The 20,376-nt window shown below is 35.9% G+C and overlaps 1 protein-coding gene across 1 annotated transcript in view; it reads right to left on the reverse strand.

Moving 5' to 3' along the window:
* Positions 1–4,817: 4,817 nt before the first annotated feature.
* The window catches only part of LOC122792257 (cAMP-dependent protein kinase inhibitor beta-like), an 81,927-nt gene continuing 66,368 nt past the window's right edge, over positions 4,818–20,376 (reverse strand). Inside the window, exon 2 of the mRNA XM_044060007.1 lies at positions 4,818–6,420. Coding sequence (XP_043915942.1) covers positions 6,341–6,420 — 80 coding nt within the window. The 3' untranslated portion in view covers positions 4,818–6,340. The remainder of the gene's footprint in view (positions 6,421–20,376) is intronic.

The raw sequence follows: 20,376 nt of genomic DNA on the forward strand, positions 1-20,376 counted from the left end.
ACAAAAACACCGTAGCAGACTAGACCACACAAAGCACTAGAGCGCTCAGGTTTGACTGCAAATGTAATACAGACTTTTAAAAGCTGGTATTGCATTAAAGACAAATTGTGATTGGCTGATTGTGCCCCCAAAAATTTGCACCTGGGGCAATTGCCCCACTTATTCCCCCCAGCTATGCTACTGTCTGTCCACAATTTAATTCATGCAAACTTAGATTTTGAACCCTTTCAAACTGACATGTGCCAGTGATCTCTTCAGTTCTGACTGTTACACATGCACTAATGATGTTAAAACAACTGCTTATGGTTCTCTCTACCTGAATATTATTTAATTTTGAGCCCATATATTGCATCCATTAGTCCTCTGGAAATCCTATTAAGGTCACTGAGTTATGAATGTAGGGCTTCAGACAGTATCATCATAGACCCCTTCAGTGACTTGTCCTACATCATTCCAATTTTCCTGCTATTCCCATAGGCACCCTCATTCACTTGTATCCTGAGCCATAGCTGGAACTTTATGCCACTGTCTGATTTTAGCACCTCTCAACACTAGAAAAGGTCCCTTTTCTGATGAGGTCCTCCTCTTCTCCTAGGGAGGAGTGCCAGATTCTAATTGACTATATCCTCACATTCTACATGACAGCAAAAAAAAAGTCACTTCTACAATCTGCCACTCCTTCCTTCTAGGAGGAATACTAGGTTCTAACATTCTCATGCTTTACTGTAGTTGGAGGGTGGCATAATGATTAAGGTGTTTACCTTACCAGACACAAGGTGGAGGGTTTGATTGACTATATCCTCACACTCTACATGACAGCAAAAAAAAAAGTCACTTCTACAATCTGCCACTCCTTCCTTCTAGGAGGAATACTAGGTCCTAACATTCTCATGCTTTACTGTAGTTGGAGGGTGGCATAATGATTAAGGTGTTTACCTTACCAGACACAAGGTGGAGGGTTTGATTCTCACATAGCCTAATTGGCTCAGCTTAAAATGGCTCCCAAGAGCAGTTAGCCTAGTACCAATCTATGAATGAATGAGTCTTGCATGCTTAAGTGTGAAGAAACAGATCTATCAATCGTGCCCTGTATCACATTATGCTCAGAGCTGCTGCTCCCTTCATCCCACCCTCACTTCATTTCTGCCCTATATTGCAGTGCTTTTATAGTTTGGTGTGGTGCAATGAAGTCTGCATATGGTACAAATGTGCAAGTTGATATGCACAGAGGATAATACTGTATGATATTTATATGGAGCAAGTAATGACTGTAATACCATGTACATGGAGGTGCTTTCTATCCACTAACATGGACATAAATAATTGCATAAAAATACACAATTGAGAACATGTGTTTAAATGTGTGTACTATTTGCACATATAACAAAAGCCTTTCTCCTAAGTACACTACAGTTATTGCATTCAGTGTTTATGACATTTATCTCACATTTCCTACTTCATACCACAGTTTATAAAATCCATTATTCAGATGACACTTTAAAATAAGATTCCATCTACTTGATTTGGTGGTAGCTTATGTGGATGTTGATAACATGATATTTACTGAATGTAATGCAATAGCTGGTTCATTTGGCATCTGGTGCCACTCTCTGATAGTAGGGCCCCATCAACTAATGCCATCACAGTCTACTGTCCCTCATGTTTATGTGTGGAGAAATAATAAAAAAAAAAATGCATCGGATAATCACACACCCTAACATTCTGCACCCAGAATGCTTGATCCCTCTTCCCACCCTAGCCAGGCTTCTGCTTGTACCTATTTAAATCCAACAGCATTCCAGTTTGCCAGCTTCTAATTTACTCTAACATGATTTCTCTTCTGAAAGAACGTGTATGCTATTGTTTTATCTGTACTATCCTTTGCGTTGGTAAAAAAAGATTTCTAAACTTAAATGCAGCTCTTTATTCAGATTTGTACTGCACTGGCTTTCTGTCATTTTAACATCATAGTAATTTTATCTGAAGCAGACAAAACAGATATTGCACTTGTAATTATCATTTGGGCAATTAACTCAGTGTTCCACATTTTATTCCATTCTTTTATACTCTTCCTTGACCTCTTCTCACTGCACACTTTCATGCTTTATAAGTGCTGCTCTTCTGGAATTACATAATTTATAAACCATTACAATTTATCTTGCATGTTTTCACTTTCTCTTGTTAAATCAATGTTCTGCTGTCATGATGTCAGTATCACTGCACCTCCACCAGCAATATCATATCAGATCTTAACTCAAGCTTAAGTCAAGTAGTGACATTCAGTTTGAAAACTGGTTCATTCCTGCTGCCAGTCATGCAGCAAACTACCCAGGGTGGGAACTCCTAATCCCCTAACAGGCTGTCAGTCTGATGTCTGTCATGTTGTGCCAGTCTGAACAGATTCAGGTTGGGAAGGGTCTGAATAACAAGGTCCCTATTAAGCCTATATTAAAGAGTAGACCCCTAAAGCACTAACATATATTAGTATACTTTTTGGTATAGTTGCATTCAACACATATACAAAAAAGGGGTGGGGTGCGAGATATACTCCTCTTTTCATGTTCTATAGGTTTTTAGACTTATGTATAACATACATTTTTTTAGGTATATTTTATGTGGTATATGTATTGTGTTGTGTCATGTTTTTAAATAATATTTTCTTATATATAATATGGAAGTGCTTTTATTATAGTAGCTGTATCTTTTGTTAGAATACATGTGATCTAACATGATGTCTTTGATCATGCACTATATGACTTTAAGAAGCGAGTGCATGGGGCAGGTGCTTTAAATTAGTGATCGATGGTAATAGTATATAAGTGTAAACACTATTTTAAATATGTATATGTCTGAGGAAGCAGTGGGATACACTGCAAAAGCGCTTATGTTTTATTCCTATTCTTTGCTGAATAAAAAGAGTTTTTGTGGAAGCCATTGGTTGGACTTGCATTCCGCCTGTTTGTCTTTGATATATATTAATATGCTTTTTCCAAAACCAAGTGACTTACAAACTATTAGATGGAATCAGGTGAAACCTTAGGTGATGGTACAGACAACTGTTATATCAATGTTTTGCACTATACGTTGCACATCATGAGAGATATTTTGTGTTATGTTGTCAATTATACATATAAGTGTATTTTTTCATATTTCTGTAAATATATCAGTAAACAAGCATCCATAAAGGAACTTCTTGCTGTCATGAGAAAGCTCAAGATCTGCTGAACAACTTGCCCTGTCAATATATGTCTAGGTTATACAGTTTCCTTGATGCAAAAGTTCTTTGTGAAATATTATTTACTATTTATTTATTTTACATTTGTTTACCAGGAGTGTCCATTGTGCCAGAATGAGCCCATTTTCAGTGGAGGCCTAGGGAGAAAATCTCCAAGAAAACATGAGTACAACATACAGTAAGACTGACATTAATACAGCATGCAATTAAGTTACAAGTTGGAGTAAACTACTATTAGCTACAGTGAGTTAATATTAGTGAGACATATAATTATTGGCTTATATGTATCTAATATTTCATTACTTATGTACAGACTGTGAATGCCCTATTATCATTGTAGAAGAACACTTTTTTTTTTTTTGCTGGTAACACTGCTGTTTTGACCTTTTTAATAGCTTTTAATGTTCACAAGATATTTATTAGTTGTTGGCTTATTTTTTTAGTTTAACTTCATTTTTCAGAAAATGCTCTGGAATGCAAAGATGTATGTAGGCTGCAAAATGTGTTATAATATTCCACAAATCAGTGGTATTAATAAGATGATAAAAAGTCTGAAAGATGCTCATTGGATTTAAATCTTCGATTGCTTTCATTCTTCCTTTAATACCCAGTGCGTGACAAACACTAAAATGTGTTTTTTCATGGAATATCATGGTCAATGCACACAGGCTCATTTTTATACATTTTACTATAATTCGGTAAACAGTACCTGCAGAAAATGGTGCTCGTTTTCAAACAAAATGTATAGTTGAATCCATGCTTTGCTTTGGCAAGAAGCTGTCTTAGCTGATAGTTCCTTTTAAAGAACTGGTCTACCATATATTATCTAATTATCTGAAAAGCCTAATAGAGCTAAAAGTATCTCACTTTTTATTTATTTGTTTACTTACCATTTCTGTCTATCCTTTCATCATATCCCCTTCTTCCAACATCAACCCCAGATACTCAATTATACCCCACATTGACACAATGAATACAACTATGATTGTTCCCTAAGAAGTCTTATACTACCTTCCTACTCAATCTCCTATCCTTCCCCTGATTCATTTTACTTATATCTTCACTAGTTTTAATTTCTGTTACTCACCCTGACATCCTATACTTACATAGCCTACACATGTCCTGTACTTACATAGCCTACACATGTCCTGTACTTACATAGCCTACACATGTCCTGTATGTACATAGCCTACACATGTCCTGTACTTACATAGCCTACACATGCCGTACCTTCTCTGCCTGCAATTTCTAGGCAAAACTATTCTGATTACTTCCTGTGAAATACTGTATGAGGTACTACATGTTATATTTTTACCTGTATGTTAAACTACATGATAACTAATAGATATACATTTTTCTATTTTTTCTTTTGCAGTATTGTACACACTAAATACTTGTTTGTATCACATCTGGACCCATATGATAATTTATATTTAAGTTATTACAGTATATCTGTGTTCTGCATAAACTTGTACCACTGGAGCTTTTCTCCCCAAGCCTCCGCTGAAAATGGGTTTCAGAACCAGTCAGATTTTCCCAGTCACCAAATGTCAATAAATAAATAAATAAATAAATTTGGTGATTGAGCTGAGCATCACATTTTTAATGTTTATTAAGTGACAAACTTTGAGCATTATACTACAAAATTTGACTTGAGTAACAACATTTATCAAGAAAGCAGTTGGCATATCAATATTTAGTTTACCATACCCTGTGATTATGGCTGTGATTTCATGAAGTTAACAAGGTAAACTCTTTTCACCCCAGTAAACAGAACACATGCAGTATAACACTGGTAGAGAAGTATTTATCCATCTTGTTTGCGAAATTAGACAATAAAAGGATGTTAACTCTGACTGATGTCTCCAGAGGATTAATTCTAATTTTGTTTCTTTGTGTTTTTGGTGTCTTATCTTCTATTTTTACTGCAATTGTTCTACATTGACTAGTGTTAAGATCTATGTTGGTTTAACAATAAACTATCAAATTAAAGCAAGCAAAGGTGTAAAGAACCAGGGAACACCCTCTCACAGTTTGTATAACTTCTTGATATGAGAAAGATGCATATTCTTACTGAACAATGGAAAAGGTAAAGGTGAGTACTTCTGAAATAATAATAATTAAAAAAAACTTCTATCTTCTGCTTGCTGCTTCTAGTAGTAACTTTAAAGCCTATCACAGTATTACCTAGTGGAAAATCAACAATGGAGGCATAAACACAATTTTTTTCATTCGTTGGCCCCGGGTTTTGAAATCAAAAGTAGAGATGAACATATACACGCACACTAATACAAGTAATAGAGCAGTAGGGTGCCCTTGTCAAGAACTCTACAGCAGACCTGCATCCATACATATGGTTTTTGATAATGTGATTTCTTATTCACTCATAGCAAGAAAAAATGAAATTCTATATTTAAAAAATCCCTATAATATCAAAAAGAATACTTTGGTCACATCATCTATTGACTAGCTCTGCACTAGTGGGTGTAGTCTATGACTGGAATGTCTGTTTAATGAGTTTGCCCTACTACTTTATGTGCTGGGCAAAAGTTACTTCTCTTTTACCTCAAACACCCTGTCACTCCTTAGATGGTTATGTCCCTTGTTGGCTGGAGACTCTTCACAGAAAGCAGTTTCTGACATCACCTCAGAGTTATTCAGTACCTTCTGACATACCATGCTACACATAATTAGATCACCGCTATTGCCTTTATCAACTCTTCTCAGAAGGAACCAGAGCACAGAGTTCTGTTCGAAGAACATTACAAAAATGAATGTCATGTTTCCGTTTGCAAAGTAAAACAGGACAGTAAAATCACAGAAATTAAAGCAACCTAGTTAGTCTTCAGATGATAACGTGTTTCATTTTTTTTAACCCTAGTCACTGCCGGAATGTTTCTCTGAGTTCTGTAATCGGACTAATTGTAATTAAATTTTGAAAATGTTTCCTCTGCTCCTTTTTCATTTCCTCACTCTGCTACTTGAGATGTTGTCTGCATATCTCAAGGAAACTCAGCAACTCTAGGTCACATGATCAAAGCTGCTTCGACACTAGGCAGTCCCTCCACTTTTGGCCAGAAAAGAAACGCATCATGTCCAGGCAGATTAAGAAGCATCTTTTAAGTCCGGACTTCCTACAGGTTCCTGTGGGTTTTCAGCTGTTGGTGACTGCATATCTGACTCTTCTACAAAGAAAGCAATAGGAAAAGACATGTTAACAACAAAATATTTATGGGCAATTTATTATATTCCACACAAGACCATCATCATACACAGTGGAGATTTTTTAAAAACAACATGCCACACTCATTAATACTAAGCACATTCTCTTTAAATTGTCTCCTGCATTGCCGTCTCCAAGTAGTTGAGTTGAATATGTTAGACCAAACATACCTAGACTATGTGACATTTTTTAAGAAAGTGTATGGACTCATTGCATTTTCAACTAAGTAGTTGGGAGCAGACATGTACATCCATCCCAGAATACTTCCTACTCAAACAGTACACACTCCACATTCTTAGTGTGTGTGTGTGTGTGTGTGTGTGTGTGTGTGTGTGTGTGTGTGTGTGTGTGTGTGTGTGTGTGTGTGTGTGTGTATCAGATGAACGAACGTTCACTTACCTGAATTTCATTTACTTGAGATGACAACACCGAACATTCAGTTCATCGAAGTTTTAATCTGGGAAAGAGGCAGATGGCCAGCATTTTAAAAAAACATACTGAAACACGTCAAACCCACACAAGTGGAGGCTTCAACCCCCCCCCCCCACCCCCTAACTAAATATACAAACTCTGAGATCACACTATAGTGGAGAAAAGAGCAAATTTTCCCATGTTGGCCAACTGCCTCTTTTCCCGGACTAAACTTGAGTGATGTAAATGTTCGTTGAATTAAATGTTTGGTGTTGTTGTGTCACATAAGTGAAATTCGATTAAGTAAAATTTCAATCTACACAAGTCAACCCAAATATCTATATCTATATATATATATATATATATATATATGGGTCCCCTATGAAATACCAAATGCTCAGAATCCCGACGCCCAAATTACTGAGACCAGAAGCCCAATACCCCACATTACCGAAAGACCAGAAGCATGAAATTCAAAATCCCGATGTTAAGGGATATTGATTTAGCGCTTCTTCAGTTGCGGTTCAGGTAAGTATCTGTGTGTAAGTGTGTTTGTGAGGGGCTTTAGTGCGTGTTAGTGTGTGTTGTGACTGTGGTATGTGTGTGTGAGGGACTGTAATGTGTGGGTGTGAGTCTGCCTTGTGTGTGTGTTTGTGCAATCTCTGAGTTAGAATATTAAAGTAGGGGGAGTGCAGGAGGGGCTTGCCCCCCTGTTTAACTATAGTGTAGGATTAATTGTTTGGGTTTGGGGGGACACTGTGTGTATGTGTAAGTGTGTACTGCATGTGTGCTGATCATTCGCGATTTTGAATTTCGCGCTTATGGTCCATTAGTCTTCTCGTCTTTCGGGTATTTGGTCTCGGGATTACGGGCATCGGTATTGTCAGTTTTCGGTCTTTCGTAGTGAACCTACATATATATATATATATATATATATATATATATATATATATATATATATATATATATATATGCACACACACACACACACACACACACACACATATATGTATGTGTGTGTATATATATATATATATATATATATATATATATATATAAATTGATATATATATGTATATATATATATATATATATATATATATATATATATATATATATATATATATATATATATGAATATATGATACTTCAACTTTTGTAGAAGCCGTACAGAAGACCTCTTTATAGAAAGTGCCTAACATTTCATATAGTCCCCCGTTCTGCTGAATCATAGCATTTTAATGAAATATTCAGATATCAGAATAGAAACCGTAGCTTCATATCAGTATTGAGAAAGAAAAACATACTTATGGCTACAGAACATAAGTTGCTCTAGTAAGCAAGGGATATCACATAGTTTTTATTCTTTCTGCCTTTAAAAACAATTAGAATCTATAACTTTCTGGATTTTTGGAACAGCTTTTTCCATAACTTTATGACAAGGCTGTACAAGGACTGTTATGTATGTGTTGAGCTTTTTGTGTAAGTTTGCCTTAATAGATGAATACCATTTAAAAAGCACTTCAAAAAAGTGGAAAAATATTTATAATCAAAGAGCTGTGGAGGATAAAGATGAGATAAAGAGACTGTGAGTTGTTGAGTTGTGTGAAGGAAAGCTTTGTACTTTGGGGTCACGATTGGAAATATTGCTTTTGCTAACACTCTTAGCTCTAAAAATCTTAAAGATTGTGGACAGAAGTCAAATGAGTGATTTATTTTAAACAGGAGCTGAGAGTGAAAGCTTGCAAGCAAGTTTGTGCTTTTTGACTGTTATATAAAAGCCGAAAAGGATTGTGCTTTTGGCTGTCATTTAAAAGCTTACAAGTTAAGTTCATACTTTCTTGTTATTTTAAGCATGTACTAAATTATGCATAGTAGCTAGAAGCATGAATGAGCTGCTGCCTATAGTCAAGGGTAAAGAGTTTGAGTCCTTCCACCTCTTTTATGGCTACTAGACAGTGTTTTTGGGTCACCCCTGAAAGGTGGCACTTGTGCTAGTGAGCTTAATCAGTTACCAAACTTTTTTTTTTATTAATCGACACTCTTGGCTCCTCATGTGCACTTTGTGTCTACACACACACACACACACACACACACACACAAACAGAAACACACACACACACACACACACACACACACACACACACACACACACACACACACACACACACACACACACACACACACACACACACACACACACACACACACACACACACACAGAAACACAAACACACACACACACACACATACACACACAAACAGAAACACAAACATACACACACACACACACACACACACACACACACACACACACACACACACACACACACACACACACACACACACACACATATGAAAACTTGAAGCATTATATGGTGATTGCAATACAGTGGGGATTCGGGAATTTATCCTTCTTCCCTCTGTACTATGATCTCAAAGTTAGTATATATAATTTCCAGGAGGTGTGGGGGTGCATGGGGTCTTGCCCCCTGAAAAATGTAGATTTTTGTTATTTTGTTTTGTTTCATTTGAGTTTTTGGAAAGTCAAACATATGGTCTCAACCACATTAAGTTCGACCCTCCAAAAACTCAGTCATCTGACATAAACCCATATAGACACACACACACACACACACACACACACACACACACACACACACACACACACACACACACACACACACACACACACAAACCATTGAGAACACAGAAAGTGCAGCATATTTATTCACATTTTCGCTATTTATTTTTACCAAGTATAGGAACTTTTCCACAGACATTTTCTTATCAACCATGACAAGGGCTCAGTACATTGCTCATTCAGAGTAAGTGCAGAAACACCTTCCTCCCCCAACATGATATGGATGATTAACAATTAGAATGCATCAACAAAAGCACTCACATAAACTGTTTTATCAGGTAGCGGCACAGACTCTGGGTACGACCTATGAGCACAACACTACAGAATGCATAGTCAAACTCAGACCTGGTCTCCCCAGATCACCATTCTATCTACTCTTAGCATTAAGCTAGTGAAACAGCTGGAAACTGTCCAGCAGTTTTAAGTGACATCTCTCCCTCATGCAGACGTGATTTATACACCAACAGACAAATGAACCTAGAGGAAACACAGCTACACATGTATATTTATTTATTCACACTTTATTTTTTCCTAAGTAAGTGGGCTGGTTCTAAGACCCTTTTTTTACCCACAACTAAGACTCATTATGGACCTTAGACAAAAGTGTCCTTTTAGGAGGCCTGGTTCAAGGAGTTTAATGACTCACTTTTTCCTTTCCTCTTTTTTATTTGATTTATATTGTATTGTGATGGAGAGGAGGGGTTGTAAGATGTTTCTGCACTTAATACTGTAGTGAGCCTTGATTGTGAATAAAAAAAAATCTAGGGACCAACCTACTTTGTAAAAATAAGTAGTGAAAATGTAAGTAAATGTATACACAAATGAATAGTTGTACTTCCTCTATGATGACCACAAGGGCCTTTTTAAGCCTAGCCATGCATCCAAAATCTCTGACAACTTCTGGTACCCTTGGTAGGATCAGCAGGGGCTTTTGTGATTAAAAACATACAAACAGGGACCTGGGAGATGAATCATTTACAGGCTGCCTGTGTCCATTAGAGTCATAGGTGCTAAACCAGGGGTAAATTTCCAGCTCTCCATCCAGTTGTCCAAGTTACATTTGAACTGGGATAGGAAGAAAGGGTATGTGTCTGTCTCTCCAGCAGGTCTAATGTATATCTATGATAAAGTTTAGGTGTTTAGAATAGTTAATTCTAGTGTTGTTTGTTTTGCAGAAATGAAGGAGGTCCATCAGAGTGGGGTTCCAAAGAAGCCTTGTATCCAGGAATAAATCTCCTGCAACAGCCTGTTAGAGGCAGAATACAAGATGGGCTTTGAGGCAGTCTTCAAAGGACATGTTATTTATGCCCTGTATTCTTTTAGTGCAAAATCTCTTTGGATATTCCGATTGTTGGATGTGCCTAGTTAGGTACATACCAAAGAGGGACTGTACTCAATGATAGGTCTGATGAATGCTGAATACAGTGGTACAATGACCTCCTTGGACCTAGATGCCATATCTTTGTTTATAAATCACACAGCATTGAATGATTTCCTCACTACCATAGACATGTGATGGTTGAAGGCTATATTACTATTTATGTGTGTTAGGGGTGTGTTGTCAATATGGAAGTTACCGAGGTGTCCAACTTCCTGAAGGATACTATTATGCATTTCTTAGCATTTAGTTTTAGTCTGTGGTTCTGATACCAGTAATTTGTCAGTATCAGCTCTTTTTAAGGAAATTTAATGTTGGTGGGGGGAGTCTATGACTGCTCTTAATTTGCAGTCATTTGCGAATTTGGCCTGAAAAAGGCACTTGACATTGGCCTTAACTTCAGAGAATTAGATGCCGAAAAGAAGCAGTCCCAGGACCAATCCTTGAGGGACTCTGCTGATGACTGGCATCTTTGTACAGGTGGATTCCTTAATTCTAACTTCCTGAGTCCAGTCTATGAGCCTGCTGGCACTCTTCCAGGTGACAGAAGGTTTGATACCGAAGCTCTTGATTTTGTCAACAATGCCTGAGGGTGGGATATGTTGTCAAATGCCTCGGCCAGGTCAGCATAGGCATCAATTGCTTTGGTGACTTTCTGAAAAAAGTCCACCAGGCTAAATAGGCATGACCTCCCCTTAAAGAAACCCAAACTGGGCTAAGTCCAGTGTCTGAAAGTTTCATATGTCATTATCAATCATTTACATGATAATTCTTTCCATGACTTTGCATATGAAACTAGTGAGACTTACAGGTCTGTAGTTTCCCGGGTGCATAGATGACACACCTTTGTGTTTGGAGGCTATGGTTAAATAGTTATTTCAGACTCCCTGATATGTCATGTTTCATGCCATTTAGAAATCAGCCAGGGATATCATCACGGCCCATCAATGCAGTATTCTTGGCCTTAGATAGAGCATCAAGGACCTGTTCCCTGACAGTTGGGGGAGCTACATTTAAAAATGAGCTCAGCACACAATTGAATTACCTCAAATTTGGCTTTGGTAGACTTTATTTTTTCTCTGAGTTGTTTGTTTAGTTTGATGAGTGCTTTTATCCTGCTAGATGCAACACCTCCTACTTTTTCCCATGATTTTCTTCTTTCTGTTATATGATCTATTGATGCTGTGATTCCACAAAGGTGGCTTGTTTTCTGAGTTAGTTCTGTACTTATTCCTGATGTGCACAGTGGCATCTATGCAGCTATTAGCATACCTGCATAAGGTTTCTATGAATAGTTCTGCAAAGGCAGTAGTGTTCTCAGGGTTTGGGAATGGGCTTGAAATTGTGCCAGGTTATCACTTAATAGTAGGAAGTTAGCCTTAGAGTAGTTCTTGAATGTTCCATTGCTGGTTGGGGTTCTGGGTTTTATTTGCACTTCAAAGGAGGCTGTTTTGTGGTCTGACCTTATCAGATAGGACATCACACCAGTAACTGTCTAGTACTCTCTTGTACTAGTGAGGACTAAATCCAGTATATTTGTGACCCTAATTGGAGTACTGACATCTGGTCCAGGGAGTTTGTGTTTACAAAGTCCAGGAATCTCTGTGCCTATACTTTTAGTGTCATATATAATGGGTGTATATCAGAACATCGAACACCCATAATCTCGAATCACACAACATCTAACACCAAATCTCGAACGCAAACAATGCAGAAAGCTCAAAATTCAGAAAACAGAAATCCCGGACTCCCATAGTCAGCCCATGCAAAGTTACACACCCTGACGTCACTGGGAAATGTGAAATGTGAAGAACGTCTGCTACGAACCACTGTTCAATAGCAGGGTAAGAAAGACACATAACATCGGAATGTTACATGTGAATGTATTACCTCTACTGTGGTGCGATCTCGGAGTTGGTATATTTAAGTAGGGTGTGTGTAGGGGGTGTGGGAGGCAAAGCCCCCCACATAATAGTTTGTAGCTTGTTTGTGTATTTTAGTAGTAAATAGTGTAAATATTTTGTTGTTTGTACATAGTGTGTATGTAGTGTGGTAATTGTTGTGTGCTATTATGCTGGTTTTGTTTTTAATATTTACTTTCTGTTGAGTGGAGTAGAGTACTGAATGTTTATGTTTGTAGGGTACTTGCATTAGGTGGCTGGGTTGTGTTTTGATGGTTTAAGAGGTGTGGTGTTTGGTGTGTTACGGTTAGGTGAGTGTTTTTGTTTGTACATTCCATTTTCAAAATTTTGAGCTTTCGGGGTTGTTTGCGTTCGATGTTCCATGTTTGATGCTGTGTGATTCGGAATTTTAGTCTTTCAATGTTCCGATATAAACCCTATATAATTACCAGTTAATACCGGGTAAATAAATTCACCCAATAACATGGTATTGGTTTGGATAGCGAGAGACTCCAGTAAGCTTAAATATGTGTTATGGATTTCCTGGGTCATGAAGGGGGACATATAGCTTTCAAGGAAGTACAATGGGAATTTTTCTATGGTGATTTGAACATGGAGAGCCTCAACTGCATTGCTCTGTTTGACTAGTCTGGAGGTACATTTATTTTTGATGTAAATCAAGACACCTCCACCATTAATCCCTGCTGTGTTGTAGCTGTTCTAAATGTGTGGAAGGCGTTATAGTGTTGTCTTGCTGAGGTGCGCTCTGAAGGGTTCCTATTACCTGATCAAATGCTTAGGTTAGCGAATACGTAAACGTCGATCTGGTAACAGCGAAAGCAAAAAAACACGAAAATTCTCTTGGCCGTTATGTGGATTTTGCCCCTTTCCCCACTGTAGAGTGATCTTGGAGTTGGTATATTTAGTTGGGGGTGGGGGGCATAGCCCCCCCCCCCTTAATTTTGGTTTAAATTTTTTTTTTTGTGGCCGAGGGAATTCATTCCCTACATTAAATCGGCCGTTGGCTGTTTTAATTTTTCGATATTACCAAGTCGATGTTTAGGTATTCACTAACCTAAACATTTGATCAGGTAATATAGACTGCTCTGAGCTTTAAACCACGTCTCAGTAACTACACAAATGTCACTATTTTCTAGGGTGAGGAGACCTTGTAGAGAGTTTTCTTGTTTAGACTCAAACTCATGACCTCTAGTTTACAAAACCAAATTTTTAACCACTGCGCTATAGAACTTCATAAGCTTCCTTCCCTTTGCAAAGCAGAGGATACATGAGAGAGAGAGTGCATGCTCACTGATGCTTCAGTGCCTTGGTCAGCTCCCAGTTCCTTAAAAAACCATAGAGGGCCCAGACAGCGTTTGAGTCTTAGTTGAAGTACAAAGTAGTTTAGTACTGGTAATCCTAGACTTTAGCCAGGGCCTTTGCTTCCAATTGACATGGCAATTTACTTGAGTCCTTTTTCAGGCAACTTGTTGATGAATTACCTCATTTTCATGCCTTTGTCTGCTAATACATATGTATTATCTAACTGGAGAATTTAATGGCCAGCAATCTTATGATTCACACAGATACTAAACAGATTAAAATATACAAACTGCACAGAATCACTAAACTGCTCAACTGACAAAATTATTTGAGTGCATTATCTCATGACCACTAAGGGTATAGTCTTTTGAATCACATCTCTGATACTAAGCAGGCTAAACATACAAAAGGTACACAATATAAATCCCTAAACTACTCTCCTAAAATACAGTGGTTGAATTTTCAGATTACAACATAGGCAGAGAAAATGAACTGACATTTCTGTTCATCACAAGCTTCAGTGTAGCTTTTTCTCTCTTATTCTTTGTTCATTCAGCTATTCAGCTTGCATAGTTTTTTTCAAAGAGCAACAACAGATACAGGTAAATTGAGGGTTCACTTTTACCTGATAATGAGCATGCTTTTCTATTCTTGGCAGTCGGCATACAATTTTTTTAAATTTTTCTTTAACAGCTTTAGCTTCCTGGCCTTGGAATAGTTACAGATATTGCAATTTCAAGGCAGAATAACTCTAGTTTCTGTTTCATATATCTGCTATATGTTTTACAAATATGTCTAACTATTGTTTTTTTCCAACCAGAATGTGTTTATAGACTTCAGTTACAACTTTTACATACTCGTTTATGACTTCTTGTTCAGTGTTGGGCTTCACAATGCCGAGAGCTGCATGCCAAAAAAAGACCTAAAATGCAGCAGAAGAGTAAACATCAAACATGCTTTTTAAACTTGTTTTTAAAGGAGTCTAATTTTCCAAAAAACAGACACTGCTCAACCACACGAGAAGGTATGTAAAAATATTTAATGTCAGCTGCTAAAAGACAAAATGAGTTTTTACATATGCTTCTTCAGGTCTAAACGTTTTGTGTGACTCTCAACAATTACTTTTAAAGGCTGTTAGATGGTCACATGACATATAACAAAACTTCCAATTAAAATAAATACATGTAAAACAAGTATAGACATCTTCTGACATAAAATTCTATAAATAAAACAACTGAAAAAAATACCAAATATGGTTTTAAACCTGCAAATTCATGTTTTAAACCTCTTTGTTTAAGGACAGGTTTTAAAGAGGTTGCACTGTTTAATCCTATCCATCCAATTCTAAGATCTACTTCTGCTCTCTTACTTCAGTATTATTTTGAATGTCTCCACGTTGTAAACTGGGGCATATTAAGTCAACAAACACTTAAATTTATGATTTCTCCCTTTCTGTATCACATGTTTGGCTTGAGCATTTGTTCATATTTCTTTCTCTGTATCACATCTATGTCCATATATCCTATTTTTTAACATTCTCTTTATTGATTTTAAGAAAAAAACCACACTTACAATTCTTAGTCACTAAACATAAATACAAACTACATATCAAAATAACTATGTACAATTCTCATCTATATCATAATGAATAAAACTCATGCAAATTCCATAACATCATGTCATAATCAGGTCTAATACAGATTTCCAAAAATCCTCCTGTGAAGGTTGTTGCTTCATGGAATACCACAAATATTTGTGTGCAAGTAATTGCTTACTAGCTACTTGCTTAAAACCATCCCATGATAGTAAATTTCTATTTTTCCAATTTAATGTGATGTAGCATTTTATTAGCATAAAAATAGGTATTAGCAGATGTATATGTTTCTTTCTAATTCCTGGTGGGGGAATATGTAGGAGCGCAAATTTCCATGATAATTTTGTTTTTTCATATCCCATTTTTTCTAACTTAACCCTTAAAGCACACCAAAGTTTGTATGAACATTTACAACTCCAGAATATGTGAATGATATCTACCTCTTGAAATGGGCAAAATTGGCAGTTTACTGGAATATCCTGGTACAACTTACTTAAAATATGGGGTGTGTAGTAAGCATTGTTGAGAATCATAAGTTGCGTATATCTTAGTTTGTGAAGGGGAAAGAATTTGGAGAACTTTTAAATAGCCTGTGCAATTTTAGTGGATGTAATCGTAGGGTCCTGTTGACTCCAATAACTAGAGTGAATAGCTTCTTTGTTGCATTTCATAGAAATGATGACTTTATATACATTCAAAATAATTTTTTTTCCATTGCAACAAATCCCATATGGTTTTACATGTAGAGATATCTGAATCTAAGATATTACTGCCATCCCAGAATTTATTACACAACTCCTTCAGTTGCCTTATAATAACTGTGTATTTATGTGGGAAATTTAATTTGTCCCTCATACTGATTGCTGAATCAAATTTAAATGGAAGAAAATCTAACACAGCTTTATCCCTCAATAATAGGTAGGAATTTAGATCAATCACCCTATCATTTAATTTAAGATTGGGGTTGAGGTGAATCGGCTGGAGTGTCATGTATGTGGAGTATAAATTCAGGGACTCAAACAGATTCTGAGTAATTATAATTTGCTCCTTTAGATCCTTATTCACTTTATAGATCCTCCTATTTTTCTTATTTAAAAAAGGTAGAGCCCTGGGGTTAAGCTGTAATGATTTAGCATAATTGTAATATAGTTTCACCCATATCGGGCACCACTTATTTGGATCCTCCTTATATTCTGCAATGGTAATTAATCTACTACATTTGTTAATTTCATAATATAACCTGAGGTCTGGAAGTCCCACACCTCCTTTATCCTTACGATAAATTAGTTTCTGATAACTTATCCTGGTAGGTTTTGGGTGCCATAAGAATTTCGATAAAACAGTTTGGTTGTTTTTGAAAATTTTCTTTTGAATGCATGTGTTAGATGCATTAAATATATAAAGTAACCTCAGAAGTACATTCATTTTTATAATAGCCACTTTGGATAGGAAAGGAAGCATAAGTTGTGTCCATCTGTCCAGGTCTTTTTGTATGTTAGACCACACACTACTCGAATTCTCTCGATAATATTTATGAGCATCCTGGAAAAAAGAAATTCCAAGATAGTGTAGATGGTCTTTAATTTTAATATATTGTGGGGTAAAAACACTTGGGTATTGTGAATAATTATTTAAAGGGAAAATTATCGATTTATCCATATTCACCTTATAATGAGAGAACTTAGAGAATGTATCTATTGATTTTATTATTTTATTAAAATCTGCGTTAGGAAGAGAATAATAGATATTTAAATCATCTGCATAAGCTGAAAATGGAATTTTTGTATTAAATAAAATCGGGATCTTATGAAAAGTTTTTTGTTTTATTAGTAAAAACAGAGGCTCAATAAATATATTAAATAAGAGGGGTGAAAGGGGACAGCCTTGTCTTACCCCATTATTAATTTCAATTCTCTTTGAATTACATTTATTTATTTGCAAAGTGGTGTATGCCCTCAAATGAAGGGTGTTAATATACTGAATAAATTGTTTAGGCATGTTAAAATGCGGGAAGATTGCTGCTAAAAACTCCTTATTAATTTGATCTAAAGCTTTAGAGGCATCAATAGCTAATGTGTATATAGGAGTTTGTTTAACCAAAGAAAGCAAAATCATTGCCTCAAGAGTAAGTGTTTGATCCATAGTCTGCCTCTGATTAATAAACCCCGATTGTTCTGGAGATATAATATATGTAATAACAGATCTAAGTCTATTAGCCAATATAGTCGCCATAATTCTCATATCTAAATTAATAATAGAGATGGGCCTATAGTTATGAGGATTAGTCGTGTCCAAATTTGGTTTAGGAAGTAAAATAGTTCTAGATGCGTTTAAATGTGGGTCCGTAATACCAAAATGTGTAATGTATGCAAAAAGATGCCATAATATAACTGAAATTTTTGTAATAAAACATTTATAAAATTCGGCTGAAAAAAACATCTGGGCCTGGTGCCTTATTAGATTTCAAACTGTTAATTGCTACTTTGATTTCCGCTTGGGTAAAGTCAGCCAATAATAGGTCTTGTTGCTGTTCACTGATTTTGGGGAATGTTAATTGTTTGAGAAATAGATGCAAATCCTGTTCCTTGTATGACAGAGGAAGGGGATTATAAACATTTTTATAAATTTCTTCAAAAAATCGCAATTATATCTTGTACATTTCTATAATTTTTATTTTGAAAAGTAATTTCTGAAATATTGGGTATAGGTTTATGATGATTAAGTAGTCTTGCTAAAAATCTGGAAGGTAGTTGGACCCAGTGTGAGTAATTGGCTATACATTTTGTCTCCTGAAACAACAAGTTCTCTGCTTGCAGTGATAGGAGTTGCCGTTGAAGTTGAGATATATTATTTTCTAAGTTCGATGAGTAATTCTTTTGAAGTTCCAAGTCAAGTTTGGTTATTTCTTCCTTGATATTATTCTCTTTATTAAGGGTATTTTTCTTATGAAATGAGGATTTATTAATTAACACCCCTCTAATCATTGCTTTTGTGATATCCCAGATTATATCTATCGGTGTATTTTTCTCTGAGATAGAAAGTATACATTTATCAAGAAGATTGTCAATTTCTTGTTTAATATCATTTTTTTAAGTAGATTAGGATTAAAGCACCACGAAATAGTCCTGTTTTTTAGGGAATGATTGTATAGCCAGTCAATAACCAAAGTGATTCTAGAATGGTCTGAAAAAAACCTAGGTTCAGTAATAAATGAAAGTACATAAGGGAAAAAAACATCAGAAATCAAAAAGAAGTCCAACCTGGACCAACACTTATAACATTGTGAGAAAAAAGTAAACCCTTTATTAGGCCGCTGTGAAGAGAAGTTAAAATATGGGTCAAATAGATTGAAATCACTTTTAATTTCACTAATTGCAGTAGAGGCTTGCATATTAAACTTAGATTTCGTGTTGGTTCTATCTGACTTAGGGTCTTGAATTGAATTCCAATCACCCCCCAAAATGTAGTAATGATTAGGGAAGGACTTACAAATATTCATCAAAAAATTTTGTTGAAAGGAGCACAGGGTATAAATATTGACAACTAAAATTGGTTTATTTAGATGAGCAACTTTAGTTACGAAATAACACCATCTACCTTCTGGGTCTGAGTCTTGCTTTATAATATCGTGTTGAAAAGAATTTTTAGCAATGATAGCAACTCCTACCTTGTTAGTTTTATTTCCCACCACAATAATAGTTTGAATCCATTTTTTTCAAAGAGGGATACCACTGCTCCTTTACTAGATGTGTTTCTTGTACCATTACAAAGTCCAGATTCGCCTTAAGGACCAAATGTAGAAAGAGTTTTCTTTTATTATCTGCTTGCAACCCCTTTACATTCCATGAAGCTAAAGACCACATAGAGTAATTAAAACATGTAATCTTACGTTAACTCTATTAGATGTGTTGGAAAATGAAAACCATAAAGAAGGATACCATGAATGACACAAAAAATTTGGACATAGATGAGAAACTCTCCCACACGCAACCCTGTGCCTACCCACTATAACTCCTAACGTGGAAGAGTGAGGGATACGTCTACGTCTTTGAAAAATACCCATTAGGTTAAAAAAGTAGTCTAACTTTTTTATTTTTGTTACATTGAAAACATACCTTGCTAAGTATCCCAATTCTAAAAGCCTATCATTATAGAGCATAGAAAACTGAACTATCCTTAACATCTAACCCTATTCCACAGAAAAAGCATAAAACAAGGAAATAGTGAGAATCCCGTAACATTCAGATATAACAGTACCAACCATCATTAAAAAGATCTGTCCTATTTATACTTTTAATATATGACATTACTATTAGATGTAGCTTAAACTGTTGGGATTACGATAGTTATGTCTAAGAAGCAATAGAGTCTAAAATGCATTCTTAGCCAGATAAATAATATCTATATGTAAAAAAAAAAAACATATGAGACTCTATGTATAATAGTTATGTGTTACATTAAAAGACTTAACTTTGACCATACACTTCAAGGATATGCCTCACAATGTAGTAAAAATGCAATAGCATAATAGAACTCACAAGTAAATAGTTAGAGATCTAAATAAATATTTCCTGCAAGGTCACCATATAACAAATGACATTCTTGTAGATTGCATATACATGTCTCATCACAAACCATAAACAAATTGGCTTTCATATAATAGTATC

This window comes from Protopterus annectens, chromosome 1.part2 (assembly GCF_019279795.1).
Source record: "Protopterus annectens isolate FY-2018-M chromosome 1.part2, PAN1.0, whole genome shotgun sequence".
In the NCBI taxonomy this organism is placed as follows: Eukaryota; Metazoa; Chordata; order Ceratodontiformes; family Protopteridae; genus Protopterus; species Protopterus annectens.